General features: G+C 44.7%; 1 protein-coding gene across 2 annotated transcripts; it reads left to right on the plus strand.

Annotated features, from left to right (window-relative positions):
• The first annotated feature begins 757 nt into the window (after nucleotides 1–757).
• Nucleotides 758–19,451, plus strand: LOC102384548 (pantetheinase-like). 2 transcript variants are annotated; one of them, XM_006034229.3, is made up of 7 exons: nucleotides 758–1,241; nucleotides 1,325–1,455; nucleotides 4,803–4,995; nucleotides 5,436–5,727; nucleotides 11,023–11,396; nucleotides 18,508–18,678; nucleotides 18,958–19,451. In XM_006034229.3, exons 1-7 carry the CDS (start codon nucleotides 1,029–1,031, stop codon nucleotides 19,087–19,089), a joined length of 1,506 nt encoding a protein of 501 aa, XP_006034291.2. In that variant the 5' UTR covers nucleotides 758–1,028; the 3' UTR covers nucleotides 19,090–19,451. The 2 variants fall into 2 exon arrangements, with proteins under 2 accessions (XP_006034291.2, XP_025071997.1); XM_025216212.1 differs by having other exon boundaries at nucleotides 18,508–18,581; nucleotides 18,958–19,098.
• Nucleotides 19,452–24,583: the final 5,132 nt, after the last annotated feature.

Consider the following 24,583-nt stretch of genomic DNA (forward strand, 5'->3'; position numbering starts at 1 on the left):
AGACCACTTATACCACAGTCTCACAGAACCAAACACAGCCAGGCACAGCTTTCTCTTTCTCAGATAGCTTCAGACAGCTCAGCCTCTCACTTTTACACACACCACTCAACAACCCAAACCATTCAAACACCTCAGGAGCACCAAACTGCAGGTTTTATTCATTCAAATCATACCACTTTCTCCAACCAATCAAGCCTGGGTAAAGGGCTGTTAATCACCATTAATCATGCATTTACCAATCAGTCTCACTCTTATTAGACCCATTCACTTGCCACACAAGCTCACCTTTACCTAGAATCCAATCATATATTTCCCACCTAACACTCTGACTTATCTGCACATGCCGATGCTGTCTAACAAGGTCAGTGGGTCAGGTTCCAGGTACCAGGCTTCTGCTGGTAACTGTAACTGCGCATGCTCAACTTTAACTGTGACCTCAACTAACTATTAGCAAGCTGGCACAAAACCTTCCACTGCTACACAGGGACTGTGGTGTGTTTACTTGCATTCTCTAAGAACCATTTTGCATTACATCTCCAGCACACTGTGCCTTCCCCTCCTTCAACTATGGAGTATCTTTAAAGATGAGTCACATGGTGAAAACACTAACTATGCACAGATATGAGCTGCATGTATTAATGCTGCTTTGAAGAAAAATCAGGCAACCTTTGTCCTGTTTTGCAAAACAAGGCAGTGTAAGCTAGCCCAACCCCCAGGTTTCCCTTCGAGATACCACACTTCCTGAACACACTCCATTTCCAGGAGACTTTGCTCTATGGCACAGTGACTTAGACATGCACTATCTGCAGCTCTTCATTTTCACCTTTGGCACTGTAGACTGTTTGTGAACAGGACACAGTTTGATCTTTGCAGTTTATTTGAAATTGCTAATATACAATTTGCTAGGTGTGGCAATTCTGAATCATTTGACATTCCACAGAAGATTGACTTGATTTAAAAGCTAAGGGACTTTCCAAACTTTGCCTTCTGTGCTTGCGTTCATTTTGAACAACTACAAAGCTTCAGTCATGGTCTGTCTCTATCCTTATGTTTCCATTATTGCTTCTCTTCTCTCTGCCTTGAAGTTCTGTGCCTCTGACAGCTATGTTGCAGCAGTGTATGAGCATGTTGTTATATTGCCAGACCACACTGACATTCCTGTTTCTCCTGAAGAGGCTTTGGTGCTGATGAACAGAAATATGGATGTTTTGGAAACAGCCATCAAAGCAGCAGCACAGCAGGTATTGTCCAGTGATTATGCTGTAATTATAGGTCATCCTGATTTTGTTGACAGCTGTTTTTTATATTACTCTCTTCCTGTTAGGGGGCACATATCATTGTAACTCCTGAAGATGCTATTTATGGCTGGAATTTCAAAAGAGAAACCATTTACCCCTTTCTGGAAGATATCCCAGATCCACAGGTGAACTGGATTCCATGCACAGCCCCTGAAAGGTATGACTTATGTAGTGTGGTAAGTAGATTTTAAATCATGGGTAATGGCTCCCAAAGAACTGGACTAATGAAAAGTGCAAAAGATCAGGCAGGTCTTTTCAATTCAAGAGTTTTGTACACAGCAGTTAAATATCCTAATGGGTAACATTTCCTGATCAACTGTGTGCGGGCTGGGAGCGACCCGAGCCCTTTTTCGTGCTGCACGCGGGCTGTGGCCAGCAGCCCAGGCACACTGGATCGGAGAGGGAGGGTGACGAGCTGGAATTAGGCACAAACGCTTAGCGGTAGTTTTAAAGATTGTTTACTTACACCGAAATGGCAGTGGTGTAGGCTGGAAAACTTGCTTGAGTTGCGGTTACAGACACAGACAACACAGACGGTCACATGGAGTTTGCTAGGCTCCACGGAACAGAGCTCCGGATGCTCTGGGTGAACGCGCCACCAAAATCGGAATCGGAGATACGTCTTATAAAATTTGCGCTTGAAGACGGGAAGAGGTGGGCGATGGATCAGGTCGCCAAACTCCTCTGAATCTCACACAGGGTCTCTATTACCCTGCCGTATATCCAGAGTCTCCACGAGATGGATGTGGAGTCCTCTTCGGCTTGGGGAGAAACTGCTCAAGCCTCTTATACGGCTAACAAGCCAATCGTTAGCCGCCACGTGGGAATAATTTAGAACTAGCCAATAGCGGGGAACGAATTTGCATACTGGTGGCGGGAACTCTTTTGCACCGTGCATTTCTCTTGCAACTTGAGCAATGCACTCTGCAAAAGAAGCTGCAAAGAGGCGGGAAACTCGTCCCTGCACCGGGGTTTTCCTCTGCAACAGGAAACTCTCCTGTGCAATGAAGTTGCAACCTGGCGGGGATAATTCTGGTGCCGAAGCACACACAAAATCATGCCTTTGGGTCATGACAAACTGAACAGGAAATTCAGATGGAAACAAATGCTTAATAAATCAGGTGTCATGTCAGTGCTCAATCAATGACTGATCCCATGGGTACCTGTCACAGGACCTCTTCCCCAACTCACCTGCAATGTCTTGATATAATTAAAATCTCTAAGTAGGGGTTCAGTGGTATAGATGGATATGTTCCCTCTAAGGGTCCTCATGGTTTGGATGTGGTTGATGTTGGGTCGCCACCTCTCCTACACCCCAGCCATGCACCACCCATTGGTGTTGAGGCTTTATGATATTGTACTGGAGCTTCAGCCTTTTTGGTTCCACTCAGCAGTGGTCAACTTATGACTGTTCTTCTAGTGCTTTGTGGATTGCTGCTGGCATCTGAAGGAGTTTACAAGGCCCTCTCTTGGCCATTCATTTACTCCCCGCTTCTCTTGGCACCATGCCTGAAGCTGGCCCTGACTAGAGGGACCAGGGATACACTAGCCCAATTAATTTATTCAAATTATGAATAAAGAAAATAGCTTCCTGTATGGAGGAGTTATCTACAAATGGGCTCAGCATTGCCCCTTTGAATTTATATTATTTTTCTCCCCTCCTTCAGGGGATCACCCCTGAGCTGGACTGGAGCAGCCCCTTCTGCCTCTGCCTAGTGGGGCCTTCCTGCCCCTTGCTAGCAGGGCCCTCATTGCCTGAGCACCTCACTGCCTCAGTGCACCAAGGCATCTTCCACCCCCTGGCCTCCATTGGCCTGGTGGCAGCCTCATCCCCTCTCTACGGCACTCCCAGTACCTTTTAAACTTTCATGGCAGTGCCTCTGGCTGACATCTTCAGTCAGGTGCTACCTAGTTTGGTTGAGATGGTGCTTATTAACCGGCATGGTAGCACTGCATGTTGCCTCAGCTCCAGCTCTCCCTGGTCTCCTGGTAAGCTTTTCTCTCCCCTCTCTGCCTGGCCCGTTCAGGGTCAGCTGGGGCTTCCAGGGTACTCAGGAGTTTTGTACGGGCTCCCCATCACACCAGGTATTTAGCAAGATGGACTCCTTAGTTTGATTACTATGCGCTGCTTGTTGAAAAGTCTTGAGGCAACATTACCATAAGTGCTTGAAGAAGTTTGCCTGTCAGGATTTTCCACCTTTATATTCCATTCTCCTCCTTGTGTAGTACTTTGAATAAAGGAGATGATCAGGCATTTTGTGCCAAAATATTTTTCATCAGAAATTGTTGATATTAAATCTTTTTCTTTTTTGGGAGGGAGGGTAGTGAGTATGTACAATTTTTGGTGAGGCTGAAATTTCTGGTCAAAACGAGAGACAGACCAGTGTCCCGTTACTTAGGGGCTAAAACAGTCATGGGGCTGTGCGTGACCAAAGTTTAACACCTTGTCTGATGCAAAACCTGAACCATTGAAGCTAAGTTTGGCTCCCATCAGTGGGCTTTTGGTAATTATGGTCTATTGTTTTTCACTTCAAGGAGCACTGTGTACATCCCAATTGGAACACAGGTTTTGAAATCTTAGTTTTCCACAAAATGGGAAAATCCTTTCCTGCTTAGCTCTGACTGTTAGTATTATTTATGAGTGTGTGCTCATAAGATACTCCCACGTGGTCATCATAGGCCTTGGTGGGAGAGATGTAAAGAATGTTAGAAGGCTGCAACAAATTGAATTAAAACATTAGGATTTTTTGTGTTACTTTAGTACCCATAGGTCACAGCAATCATTGAAGAGAGTAAGCTTTACTCCTAGATTCCTTCCCATAAGTAGAAAAAACATCAGGGAGTGGGGAGTCAAGACCCATTTATTTGTATTAAATGTTTATTCTGTAGTACTAGAGGCACAGTGGCAAAATAGAATGCCATTAGTGTTCTTGAATTTAAGCATTGTTCTGGATCGGAGCTGAAAACTGATGCCAGTGATCCTAGTTCTAAAGCGATGTTTGGTTATTTGGGCTGGGAAGTCATTGAAGCCTAGATGTGAATGCTAGCTAACCCAATATCTTGTTTGCTTTTGGCCAAGGAAGCCTGGTATGCCAATAGGCCATCTAGGTACAGACCTTGACTGACTGTAATAAATCCAGTTAGATTTTGGGCCATACTTCTAAGGTCTCTGCGAATACATGGGAAGAACTAGACTGTTCCAAGTTATTCAAAATGTATTGCTGAAATTCTGCATTGGATAGATGAGGGGAGACATGTGATGAACTACGCTCCAGGGACCTGGACACAGGCTTGAGGAGTCTGCCTGCCCTGCTCCAGTCATAGGATAAGAAAATAAACAGTTTCTTTGGGATTTTTCTTAATACATGCTACACTTAATTCCAAGTTTTCATGGAAATGTGAACTTGTAGACCTACCTCATCCCTTTTACATTCTGAAGTTCTGTTTTGATTCTCAGTTATTTTCTTTATTTCCCATTTTTCCTTTTCTCCAAAAATGGACTAGATTTGGTCCTGCCCCTGTGCAGGAAAGGCTCAGCTGCATGGCAAGGAACAACTCTATCTATGTGGTTGCCAATATTGGGGACAAGAAGGCCTGCAATTCCAGTGTTCCCCAGTGCCCCAGAGATGGTCACTATCAGTACAATACTGATGTTGTCTTTGATTCAGAAGGGAAGCTGGTGGCACGATACCATAAGGTAAGAAATAGCCTTGCCCAAGTCAGTCACTGACATTTTTTTTTTCAACTTCTTAATCTCTCACTCTAATTCTGGCGTACCTGAACCATATGAATGTCTGATAGCTGGGTATGCACATGCCTGAGTGCTTTCTTTCTCATGCTTGCTTTTCTGTTAATTTTTTTTAATTACTTCCTCATGGCACAAGGTTTTTTGTGGGTGATATATTTTCTTGGACCAACTGCATGTTTTGGGGAGATTTAGACAAGCTTTTGAGTGCAAGGCACTCTTCTTCTGCAGTTTGGCCAATAAAAGATGTCATCCACAAAAACCCTTGCTTCTCATATATCTGGCTACGACACCCCTGCAACACCATTAAAAATATCTTTACCAGATTATAGGATATTTCCAGGTAATGGTACTAGCAGCCTTTAATGACTTTCCTTTCAATTTTTAAATAGCATAACCTCTTTATGATGGAAAAGCAGTTTGATTACCCCAAAGAGCCAGAGGTGGTCACATTTGACACCCCGTTTGGAAAATTTGGCATATTCACATGCTTCGACATACTTTTCCATGACCCAGCTGTGACCCTAGTGAGCAAGTTACAAGTGGATACTGTGCTGTTCCCAACTGCCTGGATGAACGTTCTACCACATTTAACTGCTATTGAATTCCACTCCGCCTGGGCGATGGGTATGCAGGTCAACTTCCTTGCAGCTAATACACATAACACCAGCATGGAGATGACAGGTAAGTGCATGGTGAGATACCTCCTTGGGCCTGGGACTCTAATTGTGTAGATTATTATGTGTAGAGTTATATATTTCTTCTGGAGTCAGAGTTGTGGTTCGCTGTCTCCTACCCCTTACGTAGCCTCATCCCTAGTTTGCAGAGTGACTGCAGAGCAAACACACAGAGATCATTTTGATTTTCCCCTTCATTGCTTCCTTTGTTCCTTTTGCAGTGTCTCTGGTGTGGCCTTAAGAATGAGGGGATATCTATCTGGTTCTCCTCCCAAATGGCGAGAGAGCAAACAGCAGGATCGATATCACCTTAAAGTGTGCTTCAGTTTTCTCCAAACAAGAACCTATTTATCTCTTCCAAATGAGGACTCGGTTATCTATTTCCTGCAAACAAGGAACCAGTTATTTCCTCCCAATGAGGACCCAGTTAACTATTTAATAAATCAGTTTTATTGAGTCCTATAAAGTATTAACTCCAACCATGCATATAGATATAATCTTAGCAAGCAAGTAATTGCATATTATCAGTCCTAATAACACAACTTGAGAGGTCGCCAAGCATCTCCAAGTGGGCTCTGGTTCTTTGAAAGGACAGGAAATGTCTTCAGTTCTCAGGCAGTGTTAGGGGGAGGGGGAGGGAAGAAGGAGAGAGAGGAAGAGGAAAGGGGGATAATATTTATAGTCCTTTAGTCAAGTAGCTTCCAATTAGGCCAATTTTTCTGCTTTTCCTCAACAACTTGGGGTTTGTTTTCACTTTATCATTGTTTTTCTCTTCTTGGTACCAGGAGTCATTTACTTCAGATATGGGTGGAATACACTGTAACAAACCTTTTTTATCCATAACAAGCATTTTTATCATCAGACTCTTACAGAAAAACAAGCTGCATCAGACCCTTTTCTCTATAGAGAGAAGGTCATACAATCGCCTAAGTTCAGTTCAGTTAAGAGTGCATTCATGGCTGCAGCCACCCCTGTCACCCATAGCCTCCCTCACAGCATCACTGCCGCAACCCACCCCCAGCATAGCATGGCCACCACACCAGGAAGAGCTTGGCACAGCCCTGGCCCTAGCCCACAGTGGCAGCCCACCCTGCCTGTGCAGATCAGGGTATGCACCCACCATGCCTTCCAGGGTGCATGTAGCAGCAGAAGCCACTCCCCCATGGGGGCCTCGATCTACCCCCTCCACACTCCTCCACAACAGACTTACCTGCTGTGCTGGGCAGTGCTCCACAAGCAGCCAGGCTTCTCCAGGCTGTGGCTGTGTGTCTGTGTGCACCCCATTTCACAGATTCATAGATTCATAGATTGTCAGGAGTTGGAAGGGACCTTGTAGATCATTGGGTCCAGTCCCCCTGCACTAGACAGGAAAAGACAAGTGAGGTCAAGTGACCCTAGCGAGGTGACTGTCCAGTATCCTTTTGAAGATTTCCAGGGTAGGTGATTGCACAACCACTGGAGGGAGTTTATTCCAGTTTGGACACCCTGACTATGAAGGAGTTTTTCCTGCAATTAAGCCTGAAGCAGCCTTCCAGGAGTTTGTATCTATTTTTCCTGGTCTTCCCCAGGGGTACCCTGGTGAACAGCTGTTCACCTAGTTCTTGATGTACTCCCCTGATGTAGCGGTAAGCCACTACCAAGTCTCCTCTCAGCCTTCTCTTCTGTAGGCTGAAGAGGCCCAAGTCCCTCAGCTTCTCCTTGTATGGCTTGTCTTGCAAGTCCCTGATCATATGGGTGGCTCTTCTCTGGACCCTCTCAAGTTTTTCTACATCCTTGTTGAAGTGCAGTGTCCAGAACTGGTTGCCAGCTGTGGTCTCACCAGTGCAGAGTACAGTGGGAGTATCACTTCCTTAGTTTTGCATGAGATGCAACCATTAATGCATGCCAGCATGTTGTTTGCCCTGCTGGCCACAGCATTGCACTGCCGGCTCATGTTCATGCAATGGTCAATCACTAGCTCCAGGTCTCTTTCAGCTGTGGTTCAAGTCAAATTGTCGCCATTGAACCTGTAAGTATGTTGGGGATTATGTCTCCCCAGATGGAGTGCCTTACACTTCTGAGTGCTGAACTTCAGCTGGTTCTGGTCCACCCAACTCTCCAGCCTGTCCAGGTCTGCCTGTATCTGCAACCTATCCTTTGTGAATTTTTTCACAAGGACATCATGGGATACTAGATCAAAATATTTCTGGAAGTCTAGGTATATAATGTTGACCTTCTCTCCCATGTCTAGGTGGCCAGAGACCTGTTCATAGAAGGAGATGAGATTGGTAAGACAATTCCTACCTGCAATGAAGCCATGCTGGCTGTTGTTCAGAATCTTACCCTCAATGAGCATATTGCACATAGATTCTTTAATGAGTTTTTCCAGGATTTTCCCTAGGATGGAGGTTAGGCTGACTGGCCTATAGTTGCCTGGGTTCTCCCCCTTCCCCTTCATGAAGATGGGCACAAAGTTGGCCCTCTTCCAATCCTCAGGGATCTCCCTTGTGTGCCATGATTTCTGAAAGAGTTTTGCCAGGGGTTCTGCAATGACCTCAGCCAGCTCCATCAAAACTCTCAGGTGAAGTCCATCTGGTCCTGCTGATTTATAAATGTCTAGCTTTTCTAGTTGATTTTCACCAGCTCAGCATCCACAGTGGGAAGGCTATCATTCCCACTATGCCACCCGTGATCCTTATCTTGCTTGTTTTTCCCCTTGGTTGGTGAAATACCAAAGCAAAGTGGGCATTCAGGAGTTCAGTTTTTTCCTGAGTGTCCAGTACTAGGTGTCCCGAGGTGTTAAGTAGGGGCCCCACACTTCCATTTGTTTTCCTTCGGCTCCCTGCATACGTAAGGAAGGACTTCTCATTGTCCTTGACTCCCTTGGCTAACTTAAACTCAGTTGCCACCCTAGCTTTCCTAATCATTTCTCTACAAGTATGGACCACTGTAGTATAGTCCTCCTTGAGGACTGTCCCTAGCTTCCTCTGTATGTACACCTCTTTTTTCTTTTTCAAGAGGACCATGATGTCCCTGTTGAGCCAAGGAGGGCTTGCCAGCTCTTCTGCAACCTTTCCTCTTCATGGGAACAGTTTTCTTTTGTGCTTCGGGGATCGTGTCCCTGTAGAACGACCACTCTTCATGCACCCCATTTGCCTTCCATCCCTGGTCCTTGCACTTCCTAGGCCAGAAAAAGCTCCTTAATTACAGTTAAGAAGCTACATGACTGATCTGACCTGGCCAAGTGTTCCTCCCATTCTATGTCCGGGTAATTGAAGTCACCCATGACAACCAAGTCCCTTGCATGCATGGCCTCTGTCAGTTCTTGAGAGAACTCCAGATCAAGCTCCTCCCCTTGGTTTGGTGTCCTGTAATAAATGACCACAGTTAGGTCTCTCTCATCTTGCTCCGCTCCCTCCAGCAAAGCTTGACCCAGAGCATTTCAACCTGCTTATTTTTGGAGCCAATGTCAGCCTCCAGAGAGGTGTACTGCTCACTCCCATGCAGAGCTACCCCTCTGCCTTTTCTCCCTGCTCAGTCCCTTCTGTGCAGGATGTAACCCTCTATGGCTATGCTCAAATCATACAAGAAGTCCCACTAGGTCTCCATGATCCCTACCAGGTCATATTGCCCATTAGAGAGCGGGAGGGCTAGCACCTCCTGCTTGTTCCCCATGCTCCTGGAATTGGTGTACAGGCAGCTGAGGCCCCCAACTGACACCCTAATTTTCCTGAGATGCTGTGGGAAAACTGTTCCATTAGCATTTTCAAAAACAGTTATCTTAGTGTCCTCCATGTGGGAGCTTTCCTGTGTGCCAGTCCCCAGTCATGCTCCACTTTTCATTCTATGAAACCCCTCCCCACAGTGGCGATGCATAGGGGCTGCACAGGGGTGCACAAGCACTCCCTGATAGGCAGCACTCCCCCCTTAGGTGACTGGCAGGGGGGCAGGTGGGTGCGTGGGTGCCCCCACTGTGAGCACTGGCTGGGGAGTGGGGACACCAGGTGAAGTGCCACTGGCACTTCTAGGAGTGCTTGTGCTTCCTGGCCAGCATGATCAGCTGTGGGGGGACCTGACTGGCTGCTGGGGGGGGCATGTGCCCCCCAACTCAGGTGACACCAATCACCCATGCCTCCCCACCTGCTGCAGCTGCCCAGAGCCTGTGCCTGGGCTGCTCCGTAGCCCTCTCCACTGCCACCACTGCACCATGTTTGTGGAGGTTAAGTCCCATTAGCCTCAGCATTCTGCCACCTATGCTGAGGGTATTATTCCCCCCCCACCCCCAGCTGCATTGGCTTGGCTGATAGATGCAAGCAGGACACAGGGCTATGGAACAGAGGCCTTGCTGCCTCAATTCTGTGACAACCTGGGGGTGGGGTGGGGTCGGCCCCACACTTGCCCGGAGTAGATGAGTGCAGGCCAAGGCTAGCCTGCCCACTCCGCAAGTGGGAGTTAGAGGGAGAGCCACAAAGATACCTCGGGTGTTGGGGGACTGCAACCTAACTTGAGTTGGGAGGAGATTTGGTACAGCAGTTTGATAGACCAGACTAATCTAAACTAATTAAATCTGATACTACTTTCATCCAGGTCTATCTTAGACCAGGTTCTGCCATTTTTAAGCTGGTCTATGCACACTGAATTTCTGTTATGTTACAGGGTTCAACCAGTTTCTAATCTCTTATACCATTTTATGTGTAATGTCTGTACCTAGCCATAGTCTCTTCCGTGTTAGGCATGCTAAATCACCGGAGTAGAGGGCTCCACACAATTATATAAATATGCCATGGAACCCCCTCTGCTCATATGTTTGCAGGAATAGTACCTCTTTTTGAATTGTCTGTATCTAGTCAATCACTAATTTCCATCCTCTCAAAGATTTTTGAACTGATGTAAAACCAATCTAGTCCCACTCCTACCCATTCCTATACTTCCACAAGTATGGCCCTCTAGCTGTTCAGAACTGGTGACTGGTCCTTTGGGGCCCATGTTCATCTTAATTTAAAGCAAACCTCAACCTACTCTCTTCTGTGTAATGGCCAGAAGAATAAGGGAACCAAATCTGATTCCTCGACAACACCCCACACTGTTCTGCTGTGTTGAGCAGATCTCAGCCCCAACAGGAAATCCAGCCCACTTTCTCTGCAGAGACACTAGGCAACTTATACACCTACTAGGAAAAGTAAAAAAAAGAGTCAAGTTCATTAAGCAAAGTTTTTATTATAGTATTGTATATAAAGGTAATAGAATAATATAGGGGGGAGTTGGGGGGAATGAATAGGACAATACAAAATATGGCTCTGCAAATTCTGTTTCTAATTACTAGGAAGTGGTATTTATGCACCGGATGGACCCAGAGCATTTCATTACAATATGGAAACAGACGATGGTCACCTCCTAGTTGCAGAATTGGATTCACATCCTTGTCTCTCTGCCACCCCCCCTGCTACTGTCAATTGGAGTTCATATGCCACAAGCATCAAACGATTCTCCAGTGATGAACATGACTTTCCAGGAGTCATTTTCTTTGATCCCTTAACCTTCACTGAGCTCACCACACCTGAAGGGAATTGCACAGTTTGCCAAAAAGACCTCTGCTGCCATTTGAGCTACCGAATGGCAGAGAAACACAAAGATGAGGTATATGTGCTAGGTGCTTTTGATGGGCTTCATGTGATTGAAGGAAAATACTATTTGCAGGTAATACTTCTTTCTTGGGGACTGTAGAACATCATAATATTTTTAAGAAGCATCCTTAGAGAAAGTTGTTTTTAGTAGCTTGGTGGGAGGCAAAAAGGACATTGGTGGTGTCTTACATTTTCCTCCTCAACTCTGTTTGGGAGTGGTGAGTTGCTGCTGAAATTTCTGATGAATTGACTTCCCCCTCATGACAAAAAGATTAATTTTGAAACAGCCTTGAGTACAAATGCAGAGTTTGTTTGAGAGAAGAGTTTTGTCTTTTCTGGACAAGAATTCAGTAGAACCTGGATTTATCATCTAGAAATCATCATCTTAGTTCAGAAGTATTTGTTGAGTTAGGAATGAGCCACTCAGATCCTTCTCTGATGACCTGGAGTGCTGGCATACTCCTATGCAGCTAACTGGAGAAATACTGCTCTTTCAAATAAAATCCACAGCAAGCAACTGGAGCATCAACTAGAGCATCATTATCAATTAACTCTTCTATATATTAATAAAAGGGCCTATGTGTGTGTCAGTGCCATAGCTCCAAGGCCATGATACCTAGAGACCTGAAACTTTGCATGCATACTAAGAGGACCCTGGGGGTATGCACCTGGGTGCTATTTTTTTATTTGGCTCAAAAAAATTTCACCCATCTTTTAATCTATACTGCATAACCCCCTGTGACAGGTCAGCCCCAGGAAGCAGAATAAATTTGTATGTGCAAACCATTCTTTAGCAAAGCTCAAAGATCCTGGCCAAGGTCAACTGGTACAGCTAGAGAAGGCTCCACATTTAGGAGTATTCCCCTAAGGACTGTGGTTGGGACTGGTTAACAGGACCTGGGAGCACCTGCAGGAGGAGTGAGGGCTTAAGAAAGGTGCAGGGAGAAAACTGTACTGGACCTTCTCAGGGACTGATTAGGAGGTTGTGAGAGGCATTCCCTATAAGGCAATCCACAAGAAGCAAACTTGCCAAAAATCAACTTGCAAAAGCTGCAGCTAGAGCAGCTGAGACTCCAGAGCAGCAAGTTGTAAGATGACAAACAAACAGAGCAGCAATGGCTGCATCCAGAGCAACTGAGACTCCTGCACAGCAGGTTACAAGACAAGAAACAAACAGAGCAGCAATGGCTACAGCCAGGATGGAAAAAGAAAACTCTGCATTGTTCTATAATCCAGCCTTAGATTATGCTTCTGATCCATTAGTTGCAATTGGCTCAATGGTGACTTCTTGCAGCCAGTGCTTTGCAATGAGATGAAAAGGAGAAGCTCCAGGGATATGCTGCAACAGTGGCAAGGTCCAACTGCCCCAAATGAATAATCCTCCTGAGCTCCTTTACACATTGTTGACAGGCAACACTCCAGATGCACATCATTTCCAAAACAACATTCAAAGATATAACACATGCTTCCAAACAACATCTTTTGGCACCACAAAGACATGAGAGAATCTGGCTACACGCACACATTTAAAGTGCAGGGCCAGATTTATGATCGGATTGGCAGTCTGATACCATTCCCAAATGAAGAGCCCAAATTGCTGCAGATCTACTTCATGGGTGACAATATAAAGCAGGCTGAACAGCGTTACAACAATGTCATTTGTTGCAAGACATGCTCCAAAAGAAAAACAACTATGTTCACAGTTTCAAGTGTGCCATGGAGAAGATGACTTCAGAGTACAATGTTGTCATTCAAGCAGACAAAACTCCAGCTGGTGAGCATGAGCAGTTTCAGTGCACCCACAGCATTAGAAGTAGCTGTCATTCTGGCTGGTGAGCAACATGGCAATCGAGACATTGTGTTGCAACTCAGGAACAACTCCCTCCAAAGAATTGTTGATACACACCAATCATATGATGCACTTCAGTATCCACTAATTTTCTGGCAGGGTGATGATGGCTACCATTTTGAACTGAGACAAACAAACCCAGCAACAGGGCTGCCAACTCAAAAGAAGATTTCTGCCATGGACTTTTATGCCTGCAGGATGATGCTGTGAGCTAGAAGTTTCAATCACATCTTGCGATGCAAAGATCTCTTCCACCAATTTGCTGTGGACACGTATGCCAAAATTGAAGCAGAAAGGTTGAGATTAATTCAAATGAACCAAAAGAAACTTAGAGTTAAAAACTATATTCACCTCAGGGATGCCATGAACAATGATGCTGCCAATGTTGGCCAATTGGTCATCTTGCCTTTCAGTTTCACAGGTGGGCCTCGCTACATGCATGAGCGTGCTCAGGATGCCATGACATATGTGCAAAACTATGGCCACCCTGATCTCTTCATTACCTTCACCTCCAACCCAGTTTGGGCGGAAGTGGCTAATGAACTGATGCCAGGCCAAAAACCACAGGATTGGCATGATTTGCTGGCAAGAGTATTCTGACAAAAAGTGAAGGCATTAATGAATCTCATCAACAAGGGAAAGATTTTTGGAGCCATTCAGTGCTACATGTACACAACTGAGCTGCAAAAGCGTGGCCTGCCACATGCCCACATTCTGCTGTGGCTTCAAGATGAACTTCATGTCCACAGAGTGGATTACATCATCAGTGATGAACTTCCAGATCCAGAAATTGATCCACTTCTGTTCAGCATTGTCATAACACAGATGGTGTGTGGTCCCTGTGGAAGCATCAATCCAAACTCAATGTCCACAGAGTGGATTACATCATCAGTGATGAACTTCCAGATCCAGAAATTGATCCACTTCTGTTCAGCATTGTCATAACACAGATGGTGTGTGGTCCCTGTGGAAGCATCAATCCAAACTCACCATGCATGAAAGATAATAAATGCACAAATAGGCTCCCACATGATCTTCTGAAAGAGACAGACTGGACAAGATGGATACTCACTATATCATTGGAGAAAACCAGAAGGCGGTGGATTCACAACAACCATCAAAGTTCATAGTTCTGAGGTTCAAGTGGACAACAGATGGATTTTTCCATACTGTCCACTCCTCTCATGACTCTTCAATGCACACATCAATGCTGAGTACTGCCACTCTGTGAAATCGATCAAATATGTCTGCAAGTATGTCAACAAAGGATCTGACATGGCTGTGTTTGGCCTCACAAGGGATGAGACTGTGCATGATGAGGTTTGGCAATATGAATTGGGGAGATGCATCAGCACCAGTGAAGTCATCTGGAGGATCCTGAACTTCCCAATTCATGAGTGACATCTCACAGTGCTTCATCTCAGTGTGCAACTTGAGCATGGCCAAAGAGTGTACTTCACTGAGGAAAATGCACATGAGCACACCCAAGTTCCACAAGACACAACTCTCACTGATTTCTTCAATCTCTGCAGGGATGATGAACTCACTTAGACACTCTTGTATCATCAGGTACCCATACCATCAGGTACTACATATGGAATGTTGGCACCAAAGAGTGGGCCTGCCGCAAATCAGGACAAAATATGCCAGACCAGTCAGACATCAAAGCCAGTGATGCACTTGGCCATGTGTACACTATGCATCCAAACAATTTTGAATGCTTTTACCTGAGACTGCTTCTGCATGAGGTCACAGGTCCAACATGATTTGAGGACTTGGGAATTCTGGATGCTACAATCTGTGAAACTTACAAAGAGGCTTGCCAGCTCAGAGGACTCATGGAGGACAATACACACTGGAACAGCACATTGGAAGAGGCAGCTGCAACTCAGTCACCATGGATGCTGTTTGCCATCATGCTGCAGACATGTGCCATGTCAAATCCTTAACAACTATGGGACAACCACAAGGAGAATCTGGCACAGGATATTTTGCATCCAGCATGAGTGCAAAATCCAAACCTTGAACTGGACTACAGTGATGACATCTTTAATCAAGCTCTCATTATCACTGAGGACAAGATCAAGGCTTTGGATGGCTCTGACCTCAAAACTTGTGGCCTTCCTGCCCCACAACGAGACAATGATAATGAGCTCATAAATGAAATTTTGAGGGAGACCAACTACAACATTGACCAGATTACTAAATACATACAAGATAATGAGCCAAGTCTGCAAGAGAAGCCTTCAACAAGATTACTCAAGCAGTTTTCAATGAGAGTGGTGGCATCTTCTTTCTGGATGCTCCAGGTGGAACTGGGAAAACTTTTCTCCTTGATCTTCTTTTGGCCAAAATCCAGCCCTTGCAGTGGCATCATCAGGCATTGCTGCCACACTGTTGACAGGAGGAAGAACAGCTCATTCAGCCTTCAAGTTGCCCTTAAATCTGGCAAGTGCAGAGGCACCAACCTGCAACATTGCTGGGGCACTGGCAAAGCAAAGGTCCTGCAGGAGTGTCAGCTTATTGTCTGGGATAAGGGCACAATGTCTCACAAAGCTGCTTTAGAGGCTCTTGATCGCACCCTCCAAGATCTTCGACATAATGACAAAACAATGGGAGGAGTGACTGGTGTTGGCTAGGGATTTTTGACAGGCACTGCCAGTCATTCCACATGGAACCAAAGCTGATGCCGAAAAAGGCAGTTTTTCCAAATGTTGCACATCACTTTCATAACCACAAGTGGCTATGCCAAAAACCATCCTGGCATCACAAAATGATGCAGTCAATACCGTAAACAAAGACTTTCTTTCTCAATTGCCTGGCACTGTGCAAAAATACAGGTCAGTGGACACTGTCCCAGACACCTATGGGGCAGTTAACTATCCAACAGAATTTCTCAACTCTCTCGAACCACCAGGTGTGCCTTCACACAATCTGGGGCTCAAGATTGGTGCACCCATCATTCTTCTCAGGAATCTGGACTCACCAGCACTCTGCAATGGAACACGACTGGCTGTCAAGAAGCTCATGCCACATGTCACTGAAGCCACCATCATGACTGGCCATGCAGCGAAACAGAATGTCTTCATTCCATGCATTCCAATCATTCCCTCTGACCTGCCATTTCAATTTAAATGACGCCCATTCCTGATCTGCCTCAGTTTTGCCATGGATATCAACAAGGCACAGGGACAATCACTCAAAGTTGTTGGCCTCAACCTGTGAAGCCCATGCTTTTCTCATGGCCAACTCTATGTTGGTTGTTCCAGAGTTGGCAATGGCAAAAACCTTTTCATCTTGGCACCAGATGACAAAACATGCAACATTGTCTATCCTGAAGTTCTACACAGATAAAAAAGTGTCAAACACCGTCATAAACTGGGATAGAAAAATGTGATGTGAAATACTCAGTGCTATGCTAAAGCCTTACAAAGTAAATAAATAATTCTACCTTACAATTCAGTTGTTTAATACATTTAAATGTTCAACTTTTATAGGCTTTTGGTATGACCAAAAACTTACAGTGTCAAGCTGTATCACACAAGTAAAATAAGGTACAAAACTAAACACATACACACAGTTTATTACTAGAGGCAAATAAGATAGAATGAAATGTTTTTATTTATAAAACATTAAAATTTAATTACTGCAACCCATGCAAAGCCAGGTACTTTGGCTACTATGTAATATAAAATAGCCAAGTTTTACTAACAATGTCTTATTCTGTTGATAAAAGTTGAGGAAAGCAATTATTTACTATCAAGTGCTATCTGTCTGGAGGAGTTAGTTTGCTTAAAGCCATGTCATGTAGCAGGGAACATCCTTTGTATTTTTATCAAAGTCACTGAATGTGCAAATAGTCTATTTACTTTCTTCTACCTGCCAATATTCATTTCCCATACCAGTGGGTGCAAAGTATCATTTAACTTTGGATTCCATTCATACATTTATAAATGTATACATTTATAAATTTGTATTCCATTTATAAATGTATACATTTATAAATCTCTAAGAAAATTTAAGTCCTTTTTAGTTCACATGATACATTTATTTTTATTCATGCGAAAGTCACCCAGTGAACAAGACTGTGAACCAAAGTTGTGTATTATTCCACTAAACAGGGCATCATAGTTCATGTTTCCTCCCATTGCCTTCCAATGTGCACTGACCTTGACCTGAAGGTTGTATGTCTGTGAATGAAAGGATAACTTATTTTCCATACTCATTCCAAACTCTTTGCTGCGGCTGTCACACAAACAGGTCAATTGTGGCAATGTCTTTACTGTGTGGATGTTACTGGCTCCGAATTTCCCATAGATCTCCAGAAATACACCAAGTGATTTTGTCATTAAGGGCCGTATTATCTTCTAATAGACACTTGGGTGCCTACAGGCTAAGAGGACTTGGGTGCCTAAGTGCAATTGTGTCCCACCCTACTCAAGTCCCTGAAAAATAGCTAAAGCAGATGAATGGATCCTCTTCCTCCTCTAGGTGAGTGGATCTTCTTCCTCCTCTCTGCTTTTTGTGACTCAATCTGAAGGATTAGATGAAGGTATGTTACTGAAATACATGCATTAATGAATTTTCCAGGATTTAAACAGGGTGGAATGGAATTGCACTTAGGTACCTAAAGCCACTCAGATGCCTAATAGGTTGCTCAGAACCCAGCCTTCAGAGCCTGTAAAGGATACCAAAACTCTACTAAGACAGGAGAGTATGCTATATCTCCTTTACTTACCTGCTTGAGTCCTTTGTCAATGAACCCATCTTAATTTTCCACGTAAAAAACTCTCTGCTACAGCGTGGAAGGGGAGTTGTAGAAGTCGTCTTGAGAGAGAAACTAAAAAGGGGGTGGAGGAATTAAATCATGTGAGGATGGAATGGGACAAATGGGGGGAGAAAACAGGAGCAGAAGTCCCTGATGGGTAGGCAGCTGAATCTGGAGAGACCAAAAAACCATAGCCAGTTCCTCCTTGCTAGCTGGCCGAAGGGAGTTGCTGTCTCTGTGTACTGAGATGAGGAAAGGGCAGAGGAGCAGAGAGAGCTATTTAGGCTGGAAATTAGCAGGAGGTTCCTAAATGTTAGAGCAATGACATCTGGAACGGCTTTCCAGTTGAGATAGTGGGGACAAACAAGCTAACCAGTTTTAGGATGCTGCTTAATACGTTGTGAGGTGATTTATGATAGCATGGGACTGAACTTGGTGACTCAGAAGGCCCCTCTCACTCCTATGAAGTTGTTTTGTCTTGAAGAAAATAAAGTCTTGTTTTGCTAGTAAAAGCACAGCTCTCTTTTTACATTACATTTCTCCTAAAATCTCTTCCCTTCCCCATAGATATGCACGCTGGTGAAATGTAAGAACTCGGACTTGAAAACTTGTGGACAGCCAGTGGCTACTGCTCAGACAAGGTTTGAGGCATTTTCCCTCAGTGGCACATTTGGCACTAAATATGTCTTTCCGGAGGTTTTGCTCAGTGGGGTTCAGTTGGCACCAGGAAAATTTCAGGTATGGAAATTTGCTTCTGTCTGCCTTTTCTTGGGCCTGGTAGTGGAGCAGAACAAGTCATTGCAACCAAGTCAAAGCAAAGCTGAGGAAAACTTGCTAGTGGTGGCAAGTCAGATGTATATGGTGCCCTTTTAGGAAGAGATTAGGCTTTTATGTCATAGTCCTAAAACACCTAGTATTAAACTGTGTCCTCTAAATGCTTAAATTTTAAATCCTAAATGCATGTCTCTTGTATCTGCTGATAATATTAACAGTGTTTTTTTTAACTTCTTTAATTAGGTGTTAAGTGATGGTCGTTTGGTTAGTCATCATGGAATATCTGAACCAGTCATCACAGTGACACTTTTTGGGAGGTGGTATGAAAAGGATCCCCCACAACCACAGCAAGCTTCCCTGTATGGCTATATTTGAGGCTATCTACCATTACAGTCTTGTCAGAATACGTTTCTCTCTTAATGCTTTAACCATTGCTATATTGTTTGATTCCTATCATGAAAACTTCTAATTGTGTTTTGTTTGATAAATATAAACATTATATTTCTTTGCTATAATGTACTATCAAATAAGTCAGCTATTCCAATCATTGTTAACGTTGATCTTTTATCAGTTTTAAATGCCTATGCCTTTAGCTCACTTATCTGAAATTTGTTTTTCCTAACATCCAAGAAGTTAGACAAGCTTTTGAATGCCTGATGAAGAATACCTTCCATTCAAAGCTTGTCTAACTTTATTCCAACCATGAAGTTGGTCCAATAAAATATATCACCCCAAAATATCCTTGCTTTTAGCATACATTTTATAATTTTAGATAATTCTGCAACTAGTAGGGGAAAAAAAAAACCTTAGTGTGTTATTTCTGTATAAGATGCAAGGACATAATGCCAGATTCATGCAGTCAGTTAAGCTAATCAACTAGTACACAAGTGCAGTTCTGTAAAGCACATCTAGCAGGATGCTTGAGATTTTTGTCCTGTCTGCTTGTCAGGAGTGTAAGGCCATGGGCATAGAAATCAAGACATTTTGATAAATCAGCATATATTATCTAAACCAGTCATCACAGGTAGGGACATATGTAATTTTTGTAGGACCTCATCAGCCTTTAAAACTCCCTAAAAATTAGGGTACAGGTGACACACAGCAATAAGCTACTATTTATCATCCTGAAAAAGGATCATTCATAAAAGACAAACAATTTTGAAGTGTCACTGTTAAGTGTGCCATGTTATATTTGTGCCCTCCAGTGTAATAAAGGTGGTCAGGCTCCAGTCTCACCTCTCTTACTGAAAACCCTGCTCACTGGCTGAATCAGCCTTGGTGGCCACATCCAGATGAGTATGGACATGTAGTATGTGGTGCTGCAGACCCATCTGCAGCACCACACACTGCATGTGCAGGTGTTCCCCCTTTGCTACCTTGCAGTGTGGTGGGTTATTTTGATCCTGGGGTCAAAAATACCCACACAGAAAAAAGTGGGGCAGTGCACATAGTGGCAGCATGCAATGCCCAAAACCAGAGCCTGGCTAGCTGGAGCCATGCTGCAGCTGCCAGCCAGACTTCCTGCTGCCAAGAGCACTATGGTGCAGCTATCTGAGGCCCCAGGACCCTTGGTAAGGCTGCTGGGGCCAGCACAGTTGCTAGTCTCAGACTCCCTTATCCCACCCAGGGTGACCTGCTGAGTGCCAGAGTGTGCATGGCATAGGCATTCCCCAGGTACAAGTAGCAGCAGTGCAAGGTATGCTGCTGCTACTTGTCTCTGGGGAAAGAAATGTTCCCAGTCATCTGGACGTGCCCAGAATGTCCAAGGATCATCTACCTCTGATTTAGTCTCAATAAATTGACTGCTCTGCCAAGTCAGTGTCACTCAGTGATTTAGTTCAGATTTGAAGTCAGATCAGTGGTGCTGCTGCCACCCTTGATGGTACAGAGGAATGGCACATGGAATCATTTCTTCACCAATCATTTCTTCCAACATGGAGTCATTTCTTCACCATTTTCTGCAACCAGTTCAGTTGGTTCTTGCCAGAAAGTCAGCTCTCTTCTGCCACTGTGGATCGGATTAGGCCTCTTCAGAGGCTCAGAGTTCTGCTGTACTATTGGACCAATCACATCACACTGTGGAGGTGGTTTTGCTTCACCAAAATGGCCAAACCCATCGTGGTTGTCATTCAGATTTTTCCATACAAAGCATAGGGACTTCGGATTGGCAGCCTTGTGTCTTTAATACCCAGTCTTGTGCTTTTATGGTGACTCCATACCCAGGACATATTTAATAGAGTGAGGATAGATACTTACTATCACATACACACTAAGGGTGCCTGTACATAGATTTCATAGATTTCATAGACATTAGGGCTGGAAGGGACCTCGTAACAGCTCGGGTCCGGTTGCCTGCCCAAGGTGCAGAAAGTTAGCTAGGGTCAAAGGATCCCAGCAAGATAGGCATACAAATGTTTCTTGAAAGTGTCCAGAGTAGGTGCTTGCATCACCTCTGGGGGGAGTCTATTCCAGGCCTTGGGGGCTCAGACAATAAAGATGTTTTTCCTTATGTCCAGCTTAAAACGGCCTTGCAGGAGTTTGTGACCTTTGGACCTTGTCATCCCTCGGGGTGCTCTGGTGAACAGGCATTCCCCTGGATCCTGATGCACACCCCTGATGTACTTATAGGCTGCCACCAAGTCACCCCTGAGCCTACGCTTCTCCAGGCTGAAGAGTCCCATGGCTCGCAGCCTCTCATCATAAGGCCTGTTCTCCTGCCCTCTGATCATGCGCATGGCTCTCCTCTGGACTCTCTCAAGCTTCTCCACATCCTTCTTGAATTGTAGAGGCTAGAATTGGATGCAGCACTCCAGCTGCAGCCTCACCAAGGCCAAGTACAGTGGGAGGATAACATGTGTGAGGAAGCTGCTCACTTGTAATTACAGCGCATTGGAACAGATTCAATTAATCGAGCCTGCTGGAGCATAGCAATCACCATGCTCCAGTCAGCCTCCACATCTCATGTATCAGTGTCCCTGCACTTCAAAATAGCGGTGGGGGAGCTTTATCTAAAATTCACTGAGCAAGCTTTAGTTCAAGCCCCCCCCCCCATTCTGAAGCACAGGGACACTGATAAATGAGATGCAGTGGTGCTTTAATTAAAGCAGCTCTTGGAGAAGCTCTAATTCAAGCACTACCCCCTCCCACCACCATAACACATATAAAAGCACCCTAAGCCCTAAGGAAAATAAATTCTAATGAAAACTTAGATGGTAGAATTATAGGGAAATGAATTTGACCATAGTTGGTGGTTTCCCTTCCCTCCAATAGAATGGGAAGAAAGTTTTAAGTCTTCTGGTCAAGGGCTTAAGTTTTTTTGCCCAACTTTTGGTATTTATTTGGACCCAGAAATTTGGTTCTGACCTCTATTGCAGTATCCATTTTAAGACAAATACATTCCAAATATACAAGACAAATTTATATCAGAAAAATATACCTCAGACATATTACAAATGTACTCCAAATATATTTCTTTTGAACAGCTAATAAAAGTTAACCTAGTTTTTAATAAGCTGGGCACTAAAAAACTTGTTTGTCATCAAGAAACAACTTTTGTCAAGGAGGCAAACAGATAAAGAATCTATAAGTTCTCGCATTACCAGCCCTCTGTATGAGAGTGTGACAAAAACCCAGGTTTTGGGGTACTCCCAGAGATATATCCTGGGTTTGTGTAAGCTTATTTGTCCTCACTCTCTCGAATGAGTATGTCCATGTTACTCATTTGTCTAGAACTCACAATTTATCACAGGCACTTCAGTCAAATAACAGAAAATGGTTTATTACATGGAAAGAAAAAGTGATCAAATGTTTTGACTACAGCCTGCGGTCAAACAAAACTAATAAAATCTTCACCCTGTGTTTGGACTACTATCCAGACCTCATAAAATGTCTATGGAAATTCCGCGGGGGTCAACCTCCCCTCAATCACAGATAGCTCCCTCCACCAGGGACCTCCCATCCATGTCTCCTCACAGCGAGCCTCTTCTAGCTATCGCTCCCTCTAGAACCTTCATTTTTTAAGCTGACACCCCCCACCTGTCAGCTTAAAAATGGTATTTAAAGGGTTTTTTTGGAAATTGGCTTATAAGTATATGTATATGCATTAGAGTGGTTTAAGATGGACAGCCTGGATTAATTGATTTCTAAAAAACTTGGGTCTCACACATAATGTTTCTCATAGCCCTGGAAGCAGACAGGTTGTCTAACACAACAAGACCAACAAGGCTGGGAACCAAGGGATTAGGTACCATACTGCCCATAACACAAGATAAGTGGCACCAGCTAACAAGGCACCAGAGCAGGCAGGGACGGGGCTGAGTCCTGGTTTTGGGGGAACAGAACAAATTAGGAGAAGGCCCGGAAAGACAAAGTTAATATGTGTGCACAAGAGGGGCTTGGAATCTGTTGACGACACAGTACGTGGACTATGACAACCACAGAGCGGGACCAACCAGAGATAGCTGCGGATGAAGAGTCATCAGGAATCATCAAGAGGGAAGTAGAATATGAAAGTAGAAACTTGAGAGTAACAAAGGAATACCTCCCTTTCTCCCATCCCTCCTCCCTCCCTCCTTGGTCCCTTCCATCCCTCCTTCTCCTCTCTGAGAGGGGTCCCCATCCCCACCCCTAGAGAAGGGTCCCTGAGGCCACCATGGAGGGCATACGACCGGCAGCCCGTCTCATGTACTCCACTGGAGTGGGGAGTGGGCCTCAGCATCCCACCTCCAGGCTGCTGATACACTGACATCTGACACAAAAGAGAGTGCCTCAGAGTGAAGACTGCATCCTGGCCAGATGCACTTTAACTCTGATGACAGCCCTAGGATTTGGCAGATATATAAAATTGTTTCATTGTTTGTATTGCTTCTTTTCTGTTATCACTGTGTATCAGTAAATTTGCCTATTATCAATAGAAAGGTCATGGTTGGTCTGAGGGTGGGCCCCCACTCCCTGCTTCCAAAACAAGGTGTCTGGATCCTAAATCCAGACCCAACACCACCATCCTACTTTCAAGGGAGCCGGAGAATCCTCTCCAGTGTCTGCCTATGGGGCGATGGCAGAGAAGTATGTTTAAAACCAGTGGTATTGTTTAATGCCTCCTTCAGGAGAAAATACATAAAAAATGGAGTTCTGGAATGTATGGAACACAAGGGAGACAGGTTGTCACAAACAGGAACAGAATCATGCATCCACCTTTGTGCTTTTTAACACAGTAGAGATGTAACTTGATGCATTGGCTGTACTTGAACAATTGCACAAATGTCAGTAGACTGCAGAGATGGGATAGTGAGAGCAGGGTAACTCTTGTACTTCGGTTTCCCCAGACTTTCTAATAGGACTCTGCTGCCTGTGTAGAGATGCAGCATTTTGGATTAATCTCTCTGTGTGTTATTAGCAGGGATCCGGGTTTTGCATTTCCCACAGAAAAATGGAAAGAAATGTGGATTTTCCCTTTAACCGAGAAAAACATTGATTTTTTTATTTTAACAGAGAAGCGCTCAGATTTCCCACTTTTGTGAAGGGCTCTCTGCAGACATGCAGAGTTCCAGCCTGCAAGGGCCTGGGGGAGAGCAGGAGAAGGGCGGTCAGGCAGGGGATGCCATGTGCATGTATATGCACATGGCCACCAGGCAGCCTGGAGAGCAGCTCCCACAGGTAAGTCTGGCAGGCTGGGGTGAGGGGAAATTGAGGCCTGCACAAGAATGGAGGGAGGGAGGGAGCTGGGCAGGGCTGGAGCTGGGCAGAGCTGAGGCTGCTGCTGCTGCCCAGCCCAGGCAGTATGTGGAGCTTGGGGTCCAGGACCAAAATGTGTGGCCACAGGGCCCCAGCAGAGACTGGGATGGGGCCACAGGCAACTCATCCATGGGGT

Source organism: Alligator sinensis, unplaced genomic scaffold (assembly GCF_000455745.1).
Source record: "Alligator sinensis unplaced genomic scaffold, ASM45574v1 scaffold1338_1, whole genome shotgun sequence".
In the NCBI taxonomy this organism is placed as follows: domain Eukaryota; kingdom Metazoa; phylum Chordata; order Crocodylia; family Alligatoridae; genus Alligator; species Alligator sinensis.

What these genes read in the sequence shown, in the direction of transcription:
- LOC102384548 (XM_006034229.3), top strand. Translation starts at nt 1,029, where the DNA reads ATGGTCTGTCTCTATCCTTATGTTTCCATTATTGCTTCTCTTCTCTCT. An exon ending in TGGTGGCACGATACCATAAG is followed by an intron (nt 4,996 to 5,435) that starts GTAAGAAATAGC and finishes ATTTTTAAATAG; the next exon opens with CATAACCTCTTTATGATGGA. An exon ending in AAGGAAAATACTATTTGCAG is followed by an intron (nt 11,397 to 18,507) that starts GTAATACTTCTT and finishes CCTTCCCCATAG; the next exon opens with ATATGCACGCTGGTGAAATG.